The sequence below is a fragment of the Protopterus annectens genome, chromosome 6.part0, assembly GCF_019279795.1.
Source record: "Protopterus annectens isolate FY-2018-M chromosome 6.part0, PAN1.0, whole genome shotgun sequence".
NCBI classification, from domain to species: Eukaryota; Metazoa; Chordata; order Ceratodontiformes; family Protopteridae; genus Protopterus; species Protopterus annectens.
Window position 1 is genome coordinate 1,323,560,433 of NC_056737.1, and position 21,487 is coordinate 1,323,581,919.

The window sequence follows — 21,487 nt, forward strand, 5'->3', positions numbered from 1 at the left end:
TTTTGCAGATGCTTTCTTAAATGTATTTGGTGAGAGCGAGAGAAAAAGAAAATCCATATTTACTATTTTTCATCACAAATATGGAATTTGATGTATTCATTAACCCATGGTACCAACAACAAGATTCAATGTAAAATAAATAATACATTCTTTTTTGGCCGCTCATAGTCTGCTCAGACTGGGTACATCCAAAAATCACTTTACAGATATACTAGCCTCTCTTATCCTATCCTTGGGGTTCCATAGCCACTGCTATTTAATGGGCGGGGTATATATACTTACAGAATGCAGAATGACATGAAGGGGTGGGGCTTCTTTTCCATCATTTAGAAAGAACATTTATTACTACTTTATCTTTGCACTTTATATTGTGCAAAATCACAATGCCATGTGGGTCAGCAGAAATAATCAACCATGTCACCAAAATGATATGTATGATATATTTGTTATCTTGTCTCTAACAAGCACTGTATTGTTACTATGTGTTATCAAATTGTATGTATTTGTATCTCTGTGGAGCTTTTCTCCCCAGGCCTCCACTGAAAATGGGTACTTTTTGGCCCAGTGGACCTTTCCTGTCGGCAAATGCAATAAATAAATAAATAAATAAATAAAATCTTGCATGTGTGTCATTGCAGAATATAGCAAGCACATTATCACACCAGAGCTACTCATCCATAAGATGACACCTCTGAGATATTTCTCATTCTTTTCTCATTCATATCTCTTTCTAGTCTGTTTCAAGTGTGGGCTACAGGAACAGGGTCATTCTCTAACCATATTATACACTATCCAATGACTGACATAACAAACCAGCAATATAAAAGCAGAACTAGCACACATACCCATAACTATTTTCTTTTGACAAAAGACCTATTATCTTTACAAAATCTCACTGACTAATGGACTAGATTTAAATAATTAATAATAATAATAATCATATTAATAATAATAATAATAATAATAATAATAACAATAATAGTAATAATAATAACAATAATGGTAATAATAATAATAGTAATAATAATAACACTAATAGTAATAATAACAATAATAGTAATAATAATAACAATAATAGTAATAATAATAACAATAATAGTAATAATAATAATAACAATAATGGTAATAATAATAATAACAATAATAGTAATAATAATAATAACAATAATGCCATCATTATTATCATTGTAATTATCAGTATATGCTTGGCACCTTCTGTGCTAAAGAATACAGTGATACAGCTGCAGCTGTGCTGCACTTTTGTTAGTTGTAGATAACAGATCAAGTAAAATATTCTAGTAAGCCTTATTCTTATGATTTGTTGTATCATTATATCACAGTGCATCTTTTATTTGCCTTTCCTATATCTTAAATGTAGACAAGAGAGGAGGTAATTTTCTTAACAATATTAGATGCTTTGCCAGAAAAATAACCATAATGTACGTCACATACTAAAATTATATTATACCTGTCATTTTTGTAATATTAGAATCTGAGATTAGACCCAGTGAGTTTCATAAATTAAAGTGACTACCATAATATACAATCATTTCTCATCAGAGTGAGCTGTATGTTTGCAAATGGTAGGTAAATAATATACTTTATCCTGTATAACGAAAGTAGTATGGCAGTATATAAATGTCCGTCATCTCTTACAGGAAATAGGTGCCACATATATGGTTTCATAATTTATTTTGAATGATTTGTGGTCAAACATATACTTGTTTTTATGCAAGAAAATCTAATTTTTGATGATCTGGCTTACACTTTTGTCTTATTTCTTTTCTAAGAAGAAGGGGAGTTAACTAGGGATATGTTTACTTCACAGATGGTGCAGGCCAGATATGCAATTTGAATCATTTGCAAGCCAGCAATCATTGGTTATACCAGCATCACTTCATCTTTGGTATCTAACCAGAAATGTAATCCAATGTATATTTTTTCTCAGAAGGTCTGGTGATCAGTGTATATGACATCCTATTTAAACTGTTTAGAATTTGCAGCTGCATATTATCTTCTTCTTCTTCTTTCACCTTTTCCTGGTTTCCTGGTTAGGGGTCACCACAGCGGATTACCTCTCTGCACATGATTGGGAGTGGAGTTTTATGTTGTTGAGTTGCCAGCCCGGCGTCTAACCTTCCACAGGAGGCATACACATGCATGTACTCATGCCCAGGGCCAATTTAGAGTTCCAATCCACCTACAGCATGTTTTTGGGATGTGGGAGGAAACCAGAGCACCCGGAGGAAACCCACGCGACCACAGGGAGGACATGCAGACTCCGCACAGAAGTCACCACAGCCAAGGATTGAATTAGAGAACCTCTTGCTGTGAGGCGGCACTGCTAACCGCTGCACCACCATGGCTTTGCAGCTGCATATTATACTGGATTAATAATTTAAATGCAATAAACTCATGCAATGATTCCTCATTTCACAGTACTGTCAGTAAACTACGTACCTCACTTGTATTGAATTGGTTCACTCTGGACTGCAGAATTTCTGGTGTGTCAGGCATGACATGAATCTTGACTTTATCACGTTCCCAAGCCTCAGTATAAAGTCTCTGTAGCAAAAAATAACATATTATTAGTTATACATAGAAGATAAACAGCTGAACTTGAATAATTAACTTATGAAGAGAAATAAAAAAGAAGCTGGACTTTACATGTTTGTGAACTTTTAATAAACACTATATAATCAATTCAAATAAGGAAGAGTAGACATTAAATATTTTACTTAGCAGACATTTAAGTTTTAATATTCTCATTTGACTTTTTAATAGCATTCTGTTTCTGGCAGTATTAGCTTAAAATACAAATTACAGCTTCTTAATAGAGATTATACTCGGGAGCTGTACACCATCCATATATTGATCTGGAAAAAGTTACAGTATTCTCTGGATTTTTGTGACTGGAAGGTGAAAAGTGGCCTCAACATAACAGGGTGACTTCAGAAAGCAGAAAGAGCATCCTGGAATTGTAGTGTATTTGTCTTGGCTGCTCTTGGTGATGTGTATTAGAGCATCCTGGAATTGTAGTGTATTTGTCTTGGCTGCTCTTGGTGATGTGTATTAGAGCATCCTGGAATTGTAGTGTATTTGTCTTGGCTGGTCTTGGTGATGTGTATTAGAGCATCCTGGAATTGTAGTGTATTTGTCTTGGCTGGTCTTGGTGATGTGTATTAGAGCATCCTGGATTGTAGTGTGTTTGTCTTGGCTGCTCTTGGTGATGTGTATTAGAACATCCTGGATTGTAGTGTGTTTGTCTTGGCTGGTCTTGGTGATGTGTATTAGAGCATCCTGGATTGTAGTGTGTTTGTCTTGGCTGGTCTTGGTGATGTGTATTAGAGCATCCTGGATTGTAGTGTGTTTGTCTTGGCTGGTCTTGGTGATGTGTATTAGAGCATCCTGGATTGTAGTGTGTTTGTCTTGGCTGCTCTTGGTGATGTGTATTAGAGCATCCTGGATTGTAGTGTGTTTGTCTTGGCTGGTCTTGGTGATGTGTATTCACAGTAGCTTTACAAACACAGTATACTTACTATGTGGTACACACTCCATTAAATGTCCAGCAGCATTCAGCTAAACTACAAGTGGTCAGGCTAAACATTAATTCTGTCTGCAAAATACTGGGTTATCATGACTTGTGCACATTTGTCATTTAAAAATTGCATCTTCATGCCTTCATTACTCCATATTTTCATAGTAGACCTCATATGAATAGTTACTTACTTTATTAATAGTATGAGCATTAGTTCTAGTACGTTCCATTTCCAAAGAGTCAAGTGGACTTGTAAATGTGAGTGATTCTGGATGTTGGCGGTATTTCCTCTCATTGAGTATATCTGTTGCTTTTCTGGCCTTCTCAACATCTAGAGATCCAGCTGGCACCCAACCGATTCCTTTAAACCAGCTGTTATAGTCCATTTTGTAAGCAAGCTAGGTAGAAAGTAAATCGTATTGTCAAAACTGTGCCAGAGAAAATAATGACTGTATTAACAGTAAAACATTTCTTTAATATACAAATATTACTTTTGCTTCTACACAACCATCTCCACATATATGCACAAACACACACACACACACACACACACACACACACACACACACACTACACATGCACACACACACACACACACACACACACACACACACACACACACACACACACACACACACACGCAAACACATGCGCATGAGAGTATTCACATGCCACGGACTCATATATGCTTACACACAGACACACACACACACACACACACACACACACACACACACACACACACACACACACACACAAAGACAGATGCACATACACACACATTTGTGTGGGCACGCATGCACATTCTCACAAGTGTACATGCATACACGTATACAGGCTCACACATGAAAACACACACAAACCCATGTGCATAAGAGTACTCACATGCCACACACTCATATATGCTTACACACGCACAAACACACACACACACACACACACACACACACACACACACACACACACACACACACACACTCACACACAAAGGTATGTGTATATGGGAATATGTGCGTATCTCCATTTCACACCCAGATTTCTTACTATTTTAAATCTGTTTAAAGAAGTAGTTCTCATATAGCAAAATGAGGCTTCAATGTATTGCTGTGTCTTCTAGTCTGAAGACAGACAACTGCAGTCAATGCATTTCTTTACAGCTTAAGCTATCCAAAAGCAGGTATTAATAGCAAACTAATAATGACAAATAGTTTTTAAATACTAACCTTAAATTTTTCCACCTTTCATTTGCAAATGGTATTCATTGTTTTTATATGCATGACTTACAACACATGCTTTGTGACCTAAGTTCAGGTCTGGCGATTTTCCTTTGTTATTTAGATTTTGAGAACATTCTAACATATTTACAGTTTACACTTTACTCAAGGGTCATAGCTGAAAGGATGATTATAGTTCAGTATTCAAATAAAAACTTTAGATGGTCTTGTCATATTTATCCTTTGTTGACCGGATTAGTCCCAGTAGGCTAGTGGCCTCTTTTCAGGGCAGACCCATGTGGGTATTTATACTACTGGGGGAATTTATCTTCTTCTACTCTTTCTGACTGGTGCTGTTGGAATTTATACATCCACCTGAGTTAACACCATCTCAGGCAGATGTGACCTCAGTTTTCTGTCTCACAAAAATTAAGTCTTATTCATTATAAATTTACCAAGTCTAGATAAAAGCCAGCTTAACATGTAAATATATGTGCTTTCTTCTTAACAGGAGAAAAGACAACAGAGTGGTTTGTTTTCATTTATATAAATGTATGATTGCCTATGTAGTAAGTGGTGATTTAATAAAGATGTTTCTTGTTTAAAAAAAACAGGAATTGAATAATTTATGTAATATTGTTTAGGCTAAATGACATATATACTAATATATGTGAAGTATAATGTTTATGTTACAATAGTTCAATTACTTTTATGTGAATGTAAATGTGCCTATGTCACAAGTGATAATTCAATAAAGGTGTTAAAAAAAAAAACAGGAGAAAGGATAATGTACAGCTGAAGAGTTGCTCAGATTACATTTGCAAAATCAGGATGAAAGATACACAACGATTTTTTAGGTGTTTAGTTTATACTTGTCAAAATCTTGATACAAACATATTTTACATGATGGATTTTTCCAACTCATTCTACCACTTTTATGAAAGTTAATATGACTTTTCTTAATTGAAGAAAGTTTCAATTACCAGTAATAATAGCCAATGCTGAACTTGTCAATTGTAATTTTGCATTGAAATAATTAATGTCAGTGAGATTTCTACTTGCCTAACAGCAATGATTCTCCTTGGGTGGTATTTTTTTTTTTTTCTGTGGTTGTGCAACTTTAGAGTTAGTATATTTGAGTAAAAAAGCATGGGAAGTGACGCTGCCTACAGGGTGCTGCGGGGAGGAGAGTGGACGGAGAGGCTTGAAAGAAGTGTGGGAAGTGAAGCTCCCTACATGGTGATGTGGGGAGGAGAGTGGAGGGAGGGGCTTGAAGGAAGCTTGGGCAGTTAAGCTCCCTACATGGTGATGTGGGGAGGAGAGTGGAGGGAGGGGCTTGAAGGAAGCTTGGGCAGTTAAGCTCCCTACATGGTGATGTGGGGAGGAGAGTGGAGGGAGGGGCTTGCCCCCTAAAAAGCATTGTTTATCCTGGTGAACCTTTGCCTTACTGAAACCTGAGGAAACATGGGATAAGTTTACTTTGAAGATAGGCATAGACGCTGGCAGATATGTTATCATGAAATTGCAGACGAGGACATATGGACCATGGTTGCTACAACATAACAGCTGCTGTGAGAAAATCACATTCCTTTTTTTGTGAACTGTTTAGGTGAGACATGCTGGTTGATTTTGTTTTTTTGAAAGTCATCTTCTATGTTTAGTCATAGGTAAAAGTTGAGAAAACATTCATTGGCTGAATGAAACTCGCAATGGAGAAACTTGGTAACATTTACTAAAGGCTGCACTTGTCAACTGAGCAGTGATTTCATCCAGGCTGCAGCCACCCTCCACTGTTTATCAGTTATTTGGGAAAGCGGTGCTGTATTAAAGACATAGGATATGCCACCTGCATTTGCTTGTTGCCTCCTTTCCATGTGCACAAAACAACATGGTGGGATGGCATAGGTGGCACTATATTACAGGTAGATCTCAAATACATGAGTTGCTCACTGAGATCTGCTTTGGGTGAAATAAAGTAGACGTGCTAATTTAATCAATCTTTCTTATCTGGCCACCATCACCCAATACATTTGGATGGGTGCTACAGTGCTCTATGTCAAATGATGTCTGCAGAGAAGAGGGTAGAGTATTTGAGTCCAGAAGGCCATTTGCACAGCATCTGCATATTTAACTACATTATGTGTTGCAATAAGGGTGTTAAACTGCCACATAATGGATCTAATTCTTTGCATAGGTGTTGTAATAAGAGTGTTAGAATGCCACATAATAGATGTAATGCTTTGCATATATGTTGTAATAAGGGTGCTAGAATGGCACATAATGGATCTAATGCTTTGCATATGTGTTGTAATAAGGATGCTAGACTGCGATATAATGCATGTAATGCTTTGTATCTGTAGACTGAGCTTGTTTTCAGACACCTCTGAGGATATCAACGTTGCTGCTCTGTTTATACTCATGTCTGTAGCTGCACCGACCTTCCTCATTCTCCTGAAGAGGAATGGCAGTATCTTAAAATGGTACATGGGAAGATGATAGAACAAGTACATGACTGAGCCAGGTATGCTTTTAATGTACATAAGTAAAGTTTGCTGGTGGAATGGAAAAGTCCAGTAAGTTAACCATAGAAAGAAAGAGTGAAGGTATACCTGGAAGACAGAAATGACAGACCAGGCTAAGAAGGAATACTGGTTGGCTAACAGAGAAGTGAAGGGAGCAGTCACAATGACAAAGAACAAGCTGTTGCAGAAACTCTACCAGCTCCTGGAAGGTGGTTCAGCACATGGTGTAAATAATTTGTATCAGGTTGTTTGACAATGACAGAAGGATAAATAAGGCAGTCTGCAGATGACACTAACAAGACATTCAGGACACAGGACATCAACAGTAGGTAGACAAAGTAATTCAGGAAGCTTCTGAATGAGCAAACCCTACAGAACCTGTAGTGTCACATGCAAAACCCATGATGAAAGAAGAAGAAGCAGGAGGACCCACCCTAACAGAAGTACAGATTGCGCTAAAGAAGATGAGATTGGGGAAAGCAGCAGGTTCAAATGAAGTCATTTCAGATATGATCAGTATGTTAGGAGTGTTAAAGAAGAAATTGTCCCTAGGGGTACTTGTCACAGCATGGAGAGAAAGGCATACCCCATATGACTGGAGAATAAATGTTCTAGTGCCAGTATTCAAGAGCAAAGGGGTCATTAACAAATGTGGACAGTACAGAGGTATCAGACTGTCAGACTGAATGAAAGTGCTGGAGAGGATGTTTGTTAAATGAATACACAGAGTATTGGAAATTTAGAAGGGAGCTTCACAGTTCAGATTCAGATCAGGAATTATTAATGCTTCATGCAGACGTTGTGGCATTACAAGCAGAGTCTGAACGGGGGCTTCAGCAAATGTTCTGGGATTGGAATGGAAAGCTGAAACCACATGAGATGAAATTAAACACAAAGTAGACATAACAAATGGAGGATAGCAGAAGAAGGTGAAGAACGAGATAGAAGGGAAAATGGTGGAATATATTAACAGCTTCAAGTGTCTGGGAGGGGTGGTTGAAGAGAGCTAGAATTATGTGTGCTGCATCCAGCTGTCACCAAGTGTCCTGGGTAGTGGGCAGCAGAAGAATGCCAAATACACTGAAAACTAAGGTATGCAAGAGTGGTGTGACCAGTGCGTCTGTATGGCACAGAAACCTGGGCAGTGAACGCAGAGCAACTAAGGAAACGTGAGGTGATGGAGATGAAGTACCTGAGATGGGTGGCAGGATGCACACTGAGCGAGAGATGAAGAAATGAAGACATAAAAGCAGAAGCCAAAGTAGCCCCGATTGCTGAGAATATCTAGGAGAACAGATTATAGTGGTTCAATCACACATACAGGAAAGCAGAAGGCAATTTGGTAAAGCAGATTTGGGAATGATAGAAAGAAGCTGAGAAGAGATGAGACGATCCACCCATGAGATGGATGAGTCGTGTGATAGAAGACCTGTGGGTGATGGTATGACTGCCAGAGAAGATTGGAGAAGTTCTGAATCAAGAAAGGTGGTGACAGTTGATGCAAGACTCAGACTCCATATAAAAGATGGGAAAGTGTGATGCTGCTGCTGCTGCTGATGATGATGATGATTTGTAATCTAGAATTAATAATAATGTTTGTTTGATGCTCCAGAGATTTACTAATGTACCTGCAAAGGTACATAGCTATCATGATGACAGAGTGGCAAACAGTTCTTGAAATAGGGCTACTGTCATGAGTCGCCTGAATCTTGTTGACTTGCAGTTTGTTGATTTAACAGGTGGTCTCATGTTTCAAATGGAGAGTGTTAGTTCTAAGATTACTAAATTGTGGGGTAAAGGCACGGTACCTTTACTTCTGTGGCTGATCAGACCCCAAGTTAGTATTTATAGAGCCATGGGAGATGATGCACAGGGCATGCTCATTTGCAAATCATTTGTTCTCTCTTGGTCACTCTTTTTCTTTATTTTGATGCATTGCAATTTTATTAAGTTAGTGTGGAAGGGTTTTCAAACGTTCTTTTTTGCTGATGTTTAACAGTAGATCCACTTGAAATTAACAATGAAACATGTCATTCCATATTTAAATTTTAAAACAAATGATGAGCAAAGCAAAACAGCTATTAAAACTAATCCAGAGAAATTGACTGAGAAGGAAACTGTTGCTTACATCACTTTGAATGTAGTTCATATTCCTAGTTAATTCGACATTCATTGCATCGGGCAGGAGGGTGTATTGGTGAATTGGCTGTTTGTAGTTCACATTGGTACTGACTTCCTGGGCCTTCTTTGCAGCTAGAACACTGAACATGTCCAGAGGCGTATGATACTTTGTCTTTGTCTTCTCATAATCCTTCTTGTACTCCCGTTCAGACTGCATCTTTGCAACTTGCATGTAGTGGACCAGTTTAGGATCATCCTGTAGGCTGCGGAAACCGACATGCTTTCCTCTTGCCTTCTGATATGCTTCCTTGTATTTGTACTACAGAGACAGCAACAGTTTGTACATTAAAGAATGAAAAATAGCCATTCAATTTCATGTCAAGAAAACAGGAAAATCTGTGCTAGTCGAGATATAGAAAATATTACATACATATGTAATTTTTCCACACAAGCTGAATAACTTGAGAACATTTCTACATTATTTATGATTAAATGGTGATAATGCGTATATGAATGTTTTGCTAAGGCATACTGTTAACCTATCAAAATATCTCATACATTCCAATAATTGTTTTTCAACAATACTTACGTCACTAGCAATATTCCTAGAAGCTTTGGCAGCGACAATAGGGATAGCATCCTCGCGCAAGTCATAGCCCTTGGCAATAGTTTTCTTCCATCCCAATTTATACTGAGACTGAAAAGAAGAGACAAACAGTAAATGAAAGGAAAAAAATAATATAAATACTTATGTTAATGCTATTAAGTCATAGGGACATTTTTATTCATAGATAATGCAGCATTATGCTTTGCAAAGAAAAAGAGAGAGAACTGTCCTACTTCAGATTTGTGTCATTTCTCAGCTTTTTTCTCGGAATAACTGCTATTGTTTACAAGTTGCATATGACCAGAATAATGCTAATATTCAATCTTAAAGCTGCTCATAGAAGAAAACATGCAATTTTTATTTTATCAGTTTGTTGTAACAATGCTCATATATAAATCATAAGGGTTGTCTAAAAGTGTTAGCTGACATATTTTGTTAAATTCCAAATCAGTTAAATTCAATCACTTTACATACTGTTCATGATGAAATCATTGCCTGTGTCTGCTAATGAGTTAACAACTATGGCAGCCGGTCCAAACTTTGACTTTTCTTCTGTTCCTCAAACACCACAATATATTTTTAATAATGACTATTAAAGATGGACTGGTGTCTGGGGATGCCTGCTTATTTAAAAGTAATTATGTGACTGGGCCACATTAGATGGTGATACAGAGAAATATCTTTCACTAAGGGTACATAAAGCAAGACCACGAGATTACCTGTAGAGGGGGAGTTTTTTTTTTTCACTTGAAATATGGTAAAAATAATGGCAGAGCTAACTGATGAAGAACTGATTGCATAAGAGTTTCATGTATACCATCATGTAAATGCCCTATGTTTTCAGCTCTTCCTAACAGGAACAGGTGTTCACCTGTGAAGGTTAGTACATGTGATGCACAAGCAGAGCTGAATATGTTTAACTCAGGAGGACAGTGAGGCACTTATAGCATTTTGGCTGGGAACACAGCATGTGATGTGTTATGAATTCTTTTACAGACTTGTATCTTGTATGTACACACTTAATCTCTACCCTTCTTTATGCTTCCACCATCTACACTAATCTTTCTAAGCACAATCTCAATAAACTAGCTTCTTCCTACAACAACATAGCCAGAATCGCTATAGCTTCTCCTTATAGGACTCACCATTGTCTAAATCTTAAAAAACTAGGCTGGCTTGAATTACCCAACCTAATACAATTCTACCAACTTACCATTGCCCATAAAGCCCTTTATCACCCTAACAACACTCCAACACTCTCCTCTCTCATACAACCCTATAATAATCTGAGGAACCTACGCTCTTCTTACAAAATACTGATCCAAATTTCCCAATCAAATAACTTAGCAGGTGACTCCATATTCTCCAACTCAGTTGGCAAAATATGGAACCAACTACCTCAATACCTCACTACAATATCTTCACTCCCGATTTTTAAAGCTAAACTAAAACTCTTCCTTTCCAACCACTGGCTCTGCTCTTGTACCAACCCTAGTTGAACTTTTGTCTTACTTGCCCTCTGATTCCTTTATCCCCTTATTTCTAGTTCTCAATTTCTACCCTCTTGTAATTCCTCTTCAAATAAATACATATCTCAATTTTTTATTTCTATTTTATTTCTGAAATACAGTTTTCTAGTTAATACTCATTATTTTGCTCTACACCAAGCCGCATTGTGTACTCTGATGCTTTTATAACTTGCAGTTGGATATGTTACGTTTCATAAATACTGTTTTTATATCCTTTTAATTTTGCATTATTTTAATTTCTTTTTGTATAAGCTTAACTTGTTTTAGTAGTTTATAGCGGAGCTTTTCTCCCCGGGCCTCCACTGAAAATGGACATATATCCAGTTGGACTAGCCCGGTAAACAAATGTAAAATAAATAAATAAAAATAAATAAATGTACATGTAGTATACAGACAGCATTCAGGGAAAATGAATACAGTTCTGAGGAATATTTGAAGTATAAAAAGGGACTAATTAATATATAAAGACTGCAACATAGCAGTGGTGCAGTAGGCACTTATTCTTTCTTATTACGTGAATGTAATCAGATATCTACACACTTCAAATATAAAAAAGCAACTTGAAAAACAAAGTGTAGTTCTCAGAGAATTTAGAGACAATATACCATTAAAGAGATTATATTCCTAGATGATCTGTCTAGTAAGTATACAAACTTATGGACACATTTAAGGTTTAACTTTTGTGAGTATTTTGCTAAGAGTAATAATATACAGGTATGGGTCATTGGTGGTTATTGATAATGTAAATCAACATCCAACATTACAGGCAAGGCTTATAGTCTTCCAGTTGAAAGCTTTTAATATGTATGGCTTCTGTATGACCCAATTTAATAAATCCAGAATCTCCCTAAATGTGTAAGAATGGACACATGATTCCATATATACATACATACATACCTAAATAAATAAATAAAACCAAGTAAAATAAAGAAATGTCTAAGTAAATTCATCAACAACATTGTATATTGGGTCTATTATCCTACAGTCAAAAGAACACATGAACACTGTTATTATTCTTGCCATAACTAAAATATGAGTAACAAAATTGCAGTTAGAATGTTTGTAATGTATAGCGTACAGCTCATAATTATGTTTACTGTCACTTAAGTTTCATTGAAGGACTATGTCCTGAGTGACACTCACTTAAATGTCGTTCGCTGAATTATGATTCCCTGAAACTGCCACAGCCGGTAATTTACACTTACCCCCCAGAAGCAGAGACCTGTGAGTTAGTTATAATAAACTGTTTGGGGGCTCAGAAATCTTTTGCACCTTGGAGTATAGAAAGCTTTTCCTCCAGATAGAATATCTCTATTTGACATTTCTGATTTTTTTTCTAGAAGTGTCTTCATTGAGTAATGTTTGTCAAGACTCATTTTCTGAAAACATTCTTGACAAAGAATTCCATAGCAATGTTTTTTCCAAGCTAACCTGTTTCCACTTTACAACAATCTGCACTTCATATTGTGTCCCGTAAAAAATAGGATTGTAGCTGTAAGTATTTAATAAATTAATAATAATTTATTAATACAGAGGAGTGCTGCTGATTGTAGCTATATTTGCAGCTATTCAGTCTTGAAGCAAATGATTTGATAACTGCTTTTAAGGATTTCTTAGATTATTGTTATAGTACCATGCGTTTATTCTTAAAAATGCACTGCTGTATTTTTAGCTTACTTTGTAACACTTATCAGTTGTGTACTATTTCAGCATCATTTATATATTACATCTTGACATAATATATACCCTTGACCAGATAGTGTACACACCCACCAGATGTTCAAGCATACTGAACCTGGCACTTACCAATATGGGGGAGAGCTACAAGCCCCCCACCTCCACCGCCACCCAGTGTCATGTCCTCAGTGGTGAGGTCAGACCACAAAGCTGTCACCTTTGAAATAAAAATCAACTTCATAATTCCAGAAAACCCAGTAACAGGAACTATTCCAAAGCAAACTGCAGCCTTTGAAGTGATAGCTTGTCAAAATTCAATGCACCTCCCAACCCCAAGTTCACAGCAACCTAAGTAGAATTTTTCACTGAGACCCTGTACAATCATGCAAAAGCTGTATAAAGGCTGCTGCACCTACAAGAAGTAAGCCCAAAACAAACTCTAAAATAAACCATACTGTTGGAATCTTAACCTTAATAGGGTATGTAACAAAAGGAAAAAGCCATGCTAAAATCAGAAGGAGCAACTCCCGTAATGATAGGAGCTCTCTAATTAAACTAAACAGGAAACTAAGAGGACTAATTAAGCCCAACAAGGCCAATTATGAGGTTAAGATAGCCTCACAGGCAAAAGGAGACTATAAGGCCTTCTACAGCTATGTTCAAAACCTCAAAAGTAGGACACATCACTGTGCCATACAGGTGATCAATGGTGCCACCTTCACTGAGCAGAGTGACATGGAGACTTAAACCCCCTACTCCCCAATGAAATACCTACTAGCATAATCCCCTAAATTATTAACAGGGAGCTGGACCACTAAAGGCAAAAAAACAGCCTCAATGGGCCCTGACAAGATCTCAGGATGTGTCCTAAACAGCTTGAAACATAACCAATTAGCACCAATTGAGTCACTTTTCAACTATAGACTCAAAGCAGGCTGTGTACCACAAGAATGGAGGACTGCAATGGTTATTCCACTTCCTTTGTCAAGGGAAGGTCATATTTACTAAACTTGGTGGACTTCTTTGAGAAGGTCACCAACGCAATGGATGAGGGGGAAATAGTGCATACCACCTACCTGGACCTGGCTAGGGCATTTGATATAGTACTCCACTCAAGTATAGTTGACAGTTTCATTGAACTGGGCATAAATGCTTACAGAACTTACTGAATTGCCAGCTGGCTCACAGATAGGACTCAGGAAGTCAGGACTGGTGATACCACCTCCACTAAGAGACCAGTCACCCATGGGGTACCTGAAGGCTCTGTCCTGGGACAGCTTCTACTTGGATCTACTTTTAAGAGGTAAAGGCTAATGTCAAGTGCCTTTGGCTGACCAAGTTCACAGATGACTGTAAATTAGGAACTATCATAGATTCCCCCATGATACAAACATCTTACAAGACTGTCTAATACAGACAAAAGACTGGTGCTAAAGTCACACATTAAAACTTCATGCTAAGAAATGCATAAGAATGCCTTTTGGGAAAACTGCCACACAGGCTAATTACTCCATTGATAAGACACCCCAAAGTTGACCTGGTAGTCAGGGAGCTGGGAACATATGTAGACAGTAATCTGGTCTATGATCAACATATGGCCAAGGTAATAAGGAAAGCATTCAGTGTTGCCCAACTTATAAATAAAGACATGGCCTCTAGGTCCAAGGAGGTCATAGTGCCACTTTATTTGGCCCTTATCTGACCCATCATTGAGTATACTGTCCCGTCTGCATGTACCTGACCAGACATTTACTATAGTTGGAATGCCCAGAAAGGTTTCTTACCAGGAGAATCCAGGGTATAAACACATTGCCTTGTATGAATCACCTTAAAGTCATATCTCTTTAATGGTCTCCTAGAGGTTACTGAGAGGCATTCTATGCTTGGCATATATGGCATCCTCAGGTCCAGCTCTGATGGACCTTCTGCATATCTGCAAAATGAATAACATCAGAATCACTAGATCCAAGGATTTAAATTTTGTTTGTGCCATAAATAAGACATATTGGTGAGACATAGGTGTCTCAGAGGGTCCCCATGCTCTGGAACAGGCTCCCCATCCATATGAAACAGAGTCCATTCCTAACCCTATTTAAGCATAACCTTGACCAATGGATGGAAAATCGGAAATTGATGCTGGGTCTGACCCTCATGTCTCTGATAGACAGAGGCAGGCAGTAATGCTCTACCTCATATACCCCCCACATAACCTCTAGAAACTTCCTAACTAATGTGGCCCTTCCTAAAAAACTTCTATGCTACACTGGGACACAATTGGGTTGGGTTGAATGGCTTGGCTTATAAAGGCCCTGGTAGTCGTTAGCCAAGCTTAGTATATAACTATGACACTATGTACATATAAAGCCCATCTATTTCACCTTCTGAAGTTTCTCAAATTTCCTGCTTTCTGCTGTTTTTTCATTATTTTTGTCACTTGTAAGTTTTTTTCACATTAATTTGCTATTAGAGAACATTAATCATTCACTCAACTACTTTTAACTGTAAATGTATTCATCATTGCCACTCTATCTACTGTCAGAAATCATATATCCTTTTAATATTCACAGACACATTGTTAATATAAATAATAAAGAGTGTGGAGGTGAAGCTTACCTCATACTACTTTTTACTATATTTTATTAATGTTTATTAGGTCGATGAATTAAACATCAGTTAGCACCATCAATGAAATCATAAAAGTTAAATCCATTGACAATCAATACTAGCATATCTGACATTACTGTTACCCTGAACAGTTTCTACCCTTTCATTTCTGCTTCCTTTTCATTGTCTTTTGCTTTCTTCCTACATGCATACTTGATTTCTTACACAACAGTCAGTGAATTGTTCTGCCAAACATTATGCATTCATTTCTAGCAGTGCCAGACCATTGCTGCAACAGACAGATGGTACAAATGACTGGCCAGTTCCTCTGCTATTTTACCAGTCCAGGCCACCTGCATCAAAACAATGGCACTTGATACTGTCAAAATGATGGCATTGAATGAGAATCCTGTATTCTGGTTAAAAGTTTATATACTTGTAACTTTAACTCTCCAGTACAGCCATTATGCCTGTCAATATTTATTTATAGTTCACATTTGGCTGTTATGTGTCTAGCTGATAACAGTGTACTACTCAGTACTCCATCTTTAATCTTGGATGACATTCCCAGCCACCTTCACTGACTCAACCAACTGAATCTATGATGTCTTTTCTAAGCTATACTATAACATTAATTTAATCTCATATGACATTTGGTTGCACTGGAGACAAAGCCCCCACACCTCCTCAATGTCGACAACCCTTTTACTTAATAATTAGTTCCAAGGTCATTGCACCTTGGAAAGAAGAGGCTTTCCTCCATGCAATACCAACTCAGCTCTCACAATTGCTTGTTTTTGTACAGTTGTCCATCAGACCCCTGTCGTTTCACATTAATCTGTCAGAATAGTTCCCACTCCCTTACACAATTCACTGCTCATTATCCTCCATTTAGATGTCATTTAAGGTATTATATACTGTGCTCTAAAATATATATAACCAAGTTCATTCTAAATAGGGCAGTATTTGTTACTGTTAATTACATACCTACATCAGAGCTGCAGTTTCTTATTATTAATACAGACATCATGTCTGTTACTTTGCATTCCTAAGCTTTTCCTGAGAAATGATCCTAATGATCTATTGAGTTGACTTGGATAATAAATCATCATCATCATCATCAACTTCCTTTCCCCATTTCCTACATGGGGTTGGGGTGTCGTGTCAACTGTCACCATCTCTTTCAATTCAATGCCACGCTTACCTTCTTTGACAGTCATGCCTGACTGTTGCAGGTCTTTTCTCACACAATCCATCCATCCCTTTATTGGATGCCCTCACTTCCTCTTGCCTTCTTCCTGTCTGTCTCAAATATTCTTTACCAGATTGTCTTCTGCTTTTCTGCACATGTGCCTGAACTACTAAATGTTGTTCTTTTTGACTTTCTCTGCAACTGGAGCTATTCTGGATTCTGCTCTGATGTCCACATTTCTTTGTATGCCCCAGAGTATACATCATGCCATCCATCTTGGGCACTTCAACTCCATCACCTCTAGCTTCCTCAACTGCTTTGCCTTTAATGGACAGATTTCTATTCCACGCAGTAGTATTGGTTGCAGAAATGTTTCTTACACCTTAAGTTTCATCTTCTTTTCATCCTTCTGTCATACACTACTCTTGATACACTATGCCAGTTGGCTGCAGCCTCTCTTGAGTCTAACTTTGACCTTCTCATTTGGACTTTTCTTCTCCTCACCCATCCCTCCCAGATACCTGAAGTTATTAACCTGTTCCACTATATACCCTTCTATCTGAATTCTCAACGTCTTCTATTTTCACCCATTTGCTGACATTTACAGCTGTAATCAGTTTCATCTCATATGTCTTCAATTTTGTATTCCATTCTCACATCCTTAGTTAAAGTACTTGCGCAGAGTCTGCCTATAATGCCACATTGTCTGCATACAGAGACTTTGCTGATCTGCCCCTCTGACCTTTTTGCTAATGTAGTCCATCATCACTATGAACAGCAGTGGGCTCAGAGCTGAACCCTGATGCACACCAACTCTCACTGAGAACCCCTTAATTAGTGTGAACATTGTTTATACTTGGATCTTGGGTCCTTGTATGTAGCCTTCACTAATTCTACCAGGGTTTCTGTGACATTGAACTATTGCAGGACTGGTCAAATCAGTATATACTTTCTTCGAGTCTAGGAATGCCTGTTTGGACTATTTCCCCATCTATTGCTTCTTCTCAACTATCTGTCTCATTGCAAACATTGGGTCAGTTGTTCCACATCTTGATCTGAATCTGAATTGCTCATCTCCCATCTTACATTCTACTACTCTGTGTATCTGTTTATCAAACACCCCTCCAAAACTTTCATGCAATGTGACAGAAGTATTATGCCTCTGTACTGCCCACAGTTGTCGATATCCCCTTTGTTCTTGTACACTGGCACGAGTATGCTTATTCTCCAGTCATCTGGAATATGCCTTTCTCTCCATACTGCTATGTGTACCTTTAGGAGCTTTTTCTTCCCTGTCTTACACAATATCTTGATCATATGTGCTATGACGTCATCTGGGCTTGTTGCTTTCCCTGACTTCATTTTCCTTAGTGCTGTTCTTACTTTTGCTTCTAGGGTGGACTCCCTTTTTTATCATAGGCTTTGTCTAGGACAGTACAGCTTTTGTGGGGTTTTCTTCATTCAGAAGCTGCTGGAAGTACATTTTCATCTGCCTTTGATGTCTTGTGGGCTGGTGACCAGGTTGTTGCTGGCATCCCTTATGAGCACTGCTTGACTGTCTCCATTTTTCTGTCTTTTGTCTTGCAACCAGATACGGATTCTTTCTGCCACCTACCAAGTAACATTATGAAGTTGGTAGAATCCCTCTGATGCCTTCTTCTTTACTATTGTAACTCCTCCCTTAGCCTCTTTGTTAGCTAACCAGTATTCCTTCTGGTCCAGCTTTTTCATCTCCTGCATTTTTCTGCTCACCTTTTTTTCTTTCTTTTGATGACTTCTTGGACTTCTGCATTTCACCACCATTTTTCCTTATGCACTTTATTTCCATACCTGTCTCTGATTCACATCTGTTCTGTTGTTGTTGTGTCTTTCGGCTTTTCCTGGTTAGGGGTCACCACAGCGGAACTCCAGTCCGCTAATGATTGGCAGTAGATTTTTACGTGCCGAGTTGCCAGCCCTGATGCACAACCTTCAACGAAGGTACGCCCATTCATGCATGTCTGCACACAGAAGATGCTCTAGCTGGGAATCGAACAGGACGTCTTACTGTGAGGTGACAACGCTACCGCAGCACCACCACCACAGTGCTTCACATCTGTTCTGTAGTCCTCACACATGCTGTTTTGAGGTGCTGCCATTCTTCTTTAACTCCACGTATTTATTCATCTTCCTGAGGTGCTAGAGCCTTAAGTAATTCCATGAACCCTTGTGCTTTTTTCTCCAGTGATCTTCCACATCTTCATCCTAGTCGCTGTAGACCTTAGAGTCCTAGAGCCCTCTCTGACCACTGCTTGCAGCTGATTGTAGCAGCCAGTAGTTTATACTCTGGACTGTTTCACTGGAGATGACTTTGCCATCTCTGATTCTAACTCAGTGCCCTTTCTTTACTAAAAGATGGCTACCTGAGTTGCATGTTGACCACACTTGTATGTGATCTTGTGACTGTCCTTGCTGAACCATGTGTTGGCCACCATCACACCATTTACCAGACAGAAGTCTAGCATGACCTTTTCTTCTTTATTCCTGTTACTCCACCCATGTGGACTTGGTCAGTCATCATATCCTGTTCGGCAAGCCGAGGTTTGTGCATTCAGGTTATCTGTTATCAACACCAATTCAAGTTGTCTTGCTTTATTTAAATAAAGTGTCAAAATAAAAAATAAATAAATAACTAAATAGTATGTTCTGTAACTCCCTGAATGCACTATTTCCCTCACTATCTCAACCCTGCTATGGGGCATAGGTTGAGATAATGAATACTGCCCTATCCTTACACTGGAGTCTGATTGCCATGAGTGTGTTACTTGTTCTGATGCATCCCTTGTTGTCTACTGAAGCATCTCCCTCACCACAATTCTGCACCATCTCTAGTCTGTCTTCCTTCTGATTAGTAGATTCTGGATCCCAAGCCAAGTGGCTTTGCTGCACTGCCCCTGTATCTTGTCTCCTGGATACATAGGATGTCCAGCCTCCTCCTTACCATCACGTCATCCACTTGCTAGCAGCATCCTGTCAGTGAACCTACAATGACAGTAGCAATTCTAAGTTAATGTTTAGCATGTTGATTGGTTTTATGTATAGCTTTTGGTCTACAGAGCTATCCCAGGTAAACTAAGCTGGGCAACTGGACACTGGCTGACTGTTTATTGACACAGGTCTGTTGGGTTTTATGGTGACACACACACTGGCCAGTAGAGACACATACACCCCTCCCACCATTAGCATGGGTCCCTAGCATAGGTCAGAGTAAGCCAGGTCCTCAACTCACTTATTACTGGCAAATGCTCATTTTCATTTTTGGCAACATTAGTCAACATGACCGATTCACCTAGAGCCAGTTTTTAACATGACTGAGTGGCTAGTTCTGAGACAACACACAGTCTGTCATCCATGTTCTCCTATATGTGAAATAATGCACATCACAGATGATGCCTAAAATGGTTGGTCTATACAACTCTTCCCCTTATAGGGCACCATCTAGAGTCTGTGCTGCTGCCTACAACTTCATTCTCATGTGAGTCTGAGCTGTAAACACTCAGCATTTTTTGGAAGGTGGCAGAAACCCCACCGAGACAAAAAGAGAATATGCAACCTCCATACAGGCATTGGCCAGAAGTCAGAATCAAGCCTTGAACCTTCTGCGTTGTAGAGAGAAAGGTCTTAACCATTATGCCGCCTGGCATACTTGAGTTGACTTGGTTAATAAGATTTATAATTAAAATTAAGTCACTGAGAACTTGTCTGCTGTAGGAACTGACTCAAGTATGGGCACATATTATGGTACTGAACAGTTTCCACACCTGTTGTCAACATGAGAAACTTTTTCTGTTATTCTCCAAAGTGAATTAGTGAGTTTTAGCTTAAGTGGATAGAACATCACTGAAACAAGCATCATGTGTGTAGTAAATTCTGTTTGAAACTGCCTGGCAAAGCCTGCCTGTGATATTTTGTTATATGTCTGAAATTCATTACACTTTACGGTTTAAGCTACAACTGCTTGTAGCCTTATGGTAAACTATGTCTAAACTGTTGTTGCTGAAATCGTTCACATTTATTTGCATCTATCCAGCCTGCCTCAGAAGTGCCACTTCTAATTTATCTGCTGTCATGCTAGCATTATTATTATAAATTCAGTGGGTGGGATTCATAAAGAATTCCATTTTACATAGTGCAGACATATATTAAATGGTTCTGTACTCTGCCACCCTGTGCAAGATGCATAAGTGAAGCAGGGGTCTGCACCCTGTTGTACAATACTGTGGTAGAGAGGGACAATTAGTATCACACAGTGAATGTGATGTAGTGATAGTATCACTGCACATAACCTTGTATTTCAGGTTCAGTTCTAACAGCAGTGTCCGTGGTTCAACTGGTAGCACACTCACCTTTGTTGCAGAAAGCTGTGGGTTCTAATCCCACACCAGGTAGTTTGATTTCTAATACTGTAGTGCAGTATAAGTGGGGTGTTGCACTCCTCAGTGTG

General features: G+C 38.4%; 1 protein-coding gene across 13 annotated transcripts in view; it reads right to left on the reverse strand.

Moving 5' to 3' along the window:
* NEB (nebulin) overlaps nucleotides 1-21,487 on the reverse strand; it is a 619,289-nt gene that overhangs the window by 421,441 nt on the left and 176,361 nt on the right. For all 13 annotated transcript variants that reach the window (XM_044074886.1, XM_044074893.1, XM_044074887.1 and 10 more), the window contains 4 exons: nucleotides 9,985-10,092; nucleotides 9,403-9,714; nucleotides 3,730-3,936; nucleotides 2,461-2,565 (listed from right to left, as the gene is read on the reverse strand). In XM_044074886.1, the coding sequence (XP_043930821.1) occupies nucleotides 2,461-2,565; nucleotides 3,730-3,936; nucleotides 9,403-9,714; nucleotides 9,985-10,092 (732 nt within the window). The remainder of the gene's footprint in view (nucleotides 1-2,460; nucleotides 2,566-3,729; nucleotides 3,937-9,402; nucleotides 9,715-9,984; nucleotides 10,093-21,487) is intronic.